Here is a 4,110-nt window from a genome sequence, read left to right as displayed (position 1 = left end):
ACCCCCCTAATATCTAATACAATAAATGTTTCTTACTCTTATTTCGCCTCTTGGCTTGGAATGCGTAAACCTCGCACCCCTAGTTAACTGAAGGAATATATCATGTGAATCCATATCTTTAATATTTCGTTTCACTCCTTTGATAAATATATTTGCCGGAATATGCGCGCCAACAATTTTTTTACCTATTTAGTTAAATTTATCAATTAAATCCACGAATAGGGATGAAAGGATTCCAGTAAATAAAAGTATATACTCGATACTTTTCGATCGTTGCCAAGTAATTTTGACATCGATACTTTTGAACCAAACTGATTAGGTATCGAAAAACAAATACTCGTATCGAAACTCGATACTAAAGAAAATTTGGCTTCGGCTTTGCTGCGTTTCTTTATACATTCCAGATAACCCAATTTCACAGCCGGAATAAACAGAATGCGTTTGAAATATACGTTCACATATCATCAGGAATGTTCTAAAGAATAAGTAAACAAAGGAATTTATTCCAAACGTTCAGAATGAATAAAGAAATGCAGCCACAAAAGTAAATTTTGTTTACAAAAAAATATGAAATTTTATGTTTTTTCCCCAAACGGGGATTAACTTCCTCCCGTTTTTCTTCTTATTCTACTGAGCTAAGGCATTATCAAATAGAGCTGTCACAACTGATACCACCTTGTATTATTGCATCATGCGCTCCAATTGTTTCACCAAAGTCGATGCAATGCGACGTATACACGGCCCAACTGTTCGAGTGGAAGAGTGACTGGATGAATGTTAAGTAAAGACGTTCCAACGTGAAATTAAGCTAACTGGGTAACTCTACGGGTTTGACGCGCGTTAGCTCGTGAAGGCCTTGAGCAAAGTGCAAGGAAATACATATGCGGAAAAGACTAGCGGAAAATACAATATGTAGTGTGAGCCTAGCTCTGTTATTAAAGAATATAATCATTTTTTTTATAGACGTGGAAAATTTGCAGAAAATAAAGACAGCCACGGATTTGACAGAGTCGAGGACTATGCACCCCATAAATGATGGGTCTATGAAAGTGTCGAATTTAAATCAGGATTCGGAAGACGAAAGCTTTGATTCTGAAGAGGAAGAGCATACCTTCAACTACATTGATGGAAACGACATATTCAAGGAAAAAACCAAAAAACCCAAAAAGGCAATAACGGCTGAGGAAAAAGAAGCAAACCTCAAAGAAGAGATGGTTAGCAAAATTTTTAAATTTTTTGTTTATTGATTGCAATTATAATTTACAGATTGCACTGCTTCGCAAGGAAAATTTAATAAAAGTGCGTGGAAAAAACATACCCCCACCTATGACCTCGTTTGAAGAATTGCTGAAGGAATATAATATGTCTGATCGTCTTTTACAAAATCTTGCTTCTGCTTCATATAGGTCTCCAACCCCCATTCAGATGCAGGCTATGCCCCTTCTGTTACAGGGTCGCAATGTGATGGCTTCTGCGCCTACTGGTTCCGGCAAAACCATCGCCTTTTTGGCGCCCTTAATCAATGATTTGCGCAAGCCAAGCAAAGTTGGCTTTCGTGCTGTTGTTTTGGCGCCTACACGTGAATTGGCGGCACAAATTTATAGGGAATGTGTGCAACTAGCACAACATACAGCTTTGAAAATTCACTTTCAGACTAAACAACCAAATAATAATTCTGCTGCGGGTCATAGCAATAAGAAGTATGACATACTGATATCAACACCAAATCGGGTACGTTTTCTGTTAGAGCAAGAGCCACCAGCACTACAATTAGCAGGGTGAGTCCTTTTAACCAAAAATGTATTACCAAAAAATTTCCATTTGCAAAATCCAACATAATTTATATGTATGTATGTATGTACATATACGGAGGTGGTCAAAGCGGAGGAATGGTGTTTCGTTCTTATACCCGAGTGCACAAAGGTTTTATAACTTTGTTCACATGGCGGTTGTTTGTAGCAGCCAAAACGAATACAGATTGGTATAGACAATTGTATACATAAATGATCAGAATGAAGAGAGAATTATGATTACATGTGTATACCTTGGTAATCGCTACACCAATTTCTCCCAAACTTGGCACAGTTGTTAGCCTTAGTACAACATATCAAACGGCTGAAAATTTTTAAATTCGGACAATAACCACGTCCACATCCCATATAATGGTAATTTAGAGAAATACGAAATCATCGATAAATCAGTAAATACAGAAGCTAATTTATTCAAAATTGATGTTTGCAATAATAATAATTCTTTAACAAAAATACGGTTATGATAAAATTTTAGAAAATGGGCGTGGTACTGCCCACTTATGACCAGGTATGCATATCTCGGTAACCGTTCGATCAATTTGTACCAAGCTTTGTACGATTATTTCGCTTATCAAATAAAAGCAAAACGATACAAATTATTGAAATCGGGCTAAAATTACTCCCACTTTTCATATAACGGCAAATTTCAGATATTCCTGAAACTTCGATATTTCCAAATTTAAGGACGCTAACTTACTCAAAATTGAAACCAAGACCAATCCCTTGAAAAGAAGTAACATTATTATAGAAATTTGGAAAAGGGGCGTGATATCGCGCACATATAACTATAGACGTTTATCGAAGATGTATGAAATAGGGATAAAACCACCCCTGCTTTTTTTTTATAAAAGTCTAGCACATTACATAACCAAAACCACATAAATCCACATTTCAAAGTTCGTACAAAAATTATAAATTTCAACAAATTTTAACAGTTACTCCCAAAAATTTTTAACTTTTTGCTCATAATGCTAAAATTTCAAGACGCTATGAGATCGCGTTGATTTTTAATATTTAGGTTCTTTTTTTGTATCCGTGACAGAAGAAATAACTCAGATTTTTTTCATATAAAAGTAATCTGGCATTTTTATCGTATTTTGTAATAACACATATCGTCACTACACACGAATAAATGCGCGATAGTGTTTTGACGGCGAACAAAGGCGCGTAAAAAAATTTTGCGAAAAAAGATGCTTATGAAAAACTTCGGCGAAGTATGTTAAGAATTTTTGACGCTAAAGTTCTTTTATGCGTCTTTTTTCGCCGTCAACTTTTGAGCTCGCGCCTTTATTCGTGATGATATAATAGTCAATTAGGTGTTAACTTTATCAAAATGTAGAACTCATCAGTACTTTATACTTAAATTTAAACAAGAAAGAACAATTTTTTCTGTTCAAATGTCCCACCCGTGACGGTGGAAATGAACCATAATTTGATTAAAAAATTTACAAAAAAAATTTCGCTTGAAAAACGTTGTAAATATTAAAAACGAAACACCATTCATCCATTTTGACCGCCAATGTATATCGATGGCCCTCTGTAATAACGACACTATTCAAAATTCAAAAATAAAATTATAGTTTAAAAAACTAAAACCTCGCTATTAAAACTTCCATTCGTACTGTCACCAGGTTACTTTAGAAATGGAAGTTTAAAGCAATTCAAATTCGTACTGTCATCAGGCATGTAACTTGAGAATGGAAATCGCTGCAACTTTTAGGTGCATCAATATTACATAGTTACATCCCGAGCTAATAAAAGCGAGGTAAAAAATAAGAACTTACTACTGTTAAGTGGCTGTGGTTTTAAAAACGGCATGCATAAGTGCTAATTGGAGTTGTTAAACTCGCCACTTCAACCAACTGTTAAGTGGCTTATATCTCTAATCCTTGTCTAATACTACTTACTGTGGTAATCCGAACTACTTACTTTAGTAAGACATGGATTAGACAAGTACTACAGACATGAGCCACTTACCAGTAGTAAGGGATTTTATTTTTATACCCGAGCGCACTTGTGCACAAGGGTATTATAACTTTGTTCACATAACGGTTGTTTGTAACAGGCAAAACGAATCGAGATAGATATAGACAAATGTATACATAAATGATCAGNAACTCGCCACTTCAACCAACTGTTAAGTGGCTTATATCTCTAATCCTTGTCTAATACTACTTACTGTGGTAATCCGAACTACTTACTTTAGTAAGACATGGATTAGACAAGTACTACAGACATGAGCCACTTACCAGTAGTAAGGGATTTTATTTTTATACCCGAGCGCACTTGTGCACAAGGG

At 35.3% G+C, this 4,110-nt stretch overlaps 1 protein-coding gene and 1 long non-coding RNA gene across 2 annotated transcripts; one reads left to right on the top strand and one right to left on the bottom strand.

Annotated features, from left to right (window-relative positions):
- Positions 1-38: 38 nt before the first annotated feature.
- On the bottom strand, positions 39-262 carry LOC108383211 (uncharacterized). The gene is made up of 2 exons (XR_001849732.1): positions 186-262; positions 39-116 (listed from the first exon to the last, which is right to left on the bottom strand). It is a non-coding gene; the product is annotated as an uncharacterized LOC108383211 (long non-coding RNA).
- A 712-nt stretch (positions 263-974) lies between these two features.
- Positions 975-2,017, top strand: LOC108383210 (probable ATP-dependent RNA helicase DDX52). Its single transcript, XM_017639588.1, has 2 exons — positions 975-1,214; positions 1,267-2,017. Exons 1-2 carry the CDS (start codon positions 1,020-1,022, stop codon positions 1,780-1,782), a joined length of 711 nt encoding a protein of 236 aa, XP_017495077.1. The 5' UTR covers positions 975-1,019; the 3' UTR covers positions 1,783-2,017.
- The last annotated feature ends 2,093 nt before the right edge of the window (positions 2,018-4,110 follow it).

This window comes from Rhagoletis zephyria, unplaced genomic scaffold, assembly GCF_001687245.7.
Source record: "Rhagoletis zephyria isolate East Lansing unplaced genomic scaffold, Rhagoletis_zephyria_1.1 Rzeph_scaffold_31505, whole genome shotgun sequence".
Lineage (NCBI taxonomy): Eukaryota > Metazoa > Arthropoda > Insecta > Diptera > Tephritidae > Rhagoletis > Rhagoletis zephyria.
Note: the sequence above shows the minus strand (reverse complement) of the source record. Positions and strands in the feature narration are given on the sequence as shown.

Coding starts and splice junctions, on each gene's coding strand:
- LOC108383210 (XM_017639588.1), top strand. CDS start 1,020: ATGCACCCCATAAATGATGGGTCTATGAAAGTGTCGAATTTAAATCAG. Junction 1,215..1,266: donor CAAACCTCAAAGAAGAGATG/GTTAGCAAAATT, acceptor TATAATTTACAG/ATTGCACTGCTTCGCAAGGA.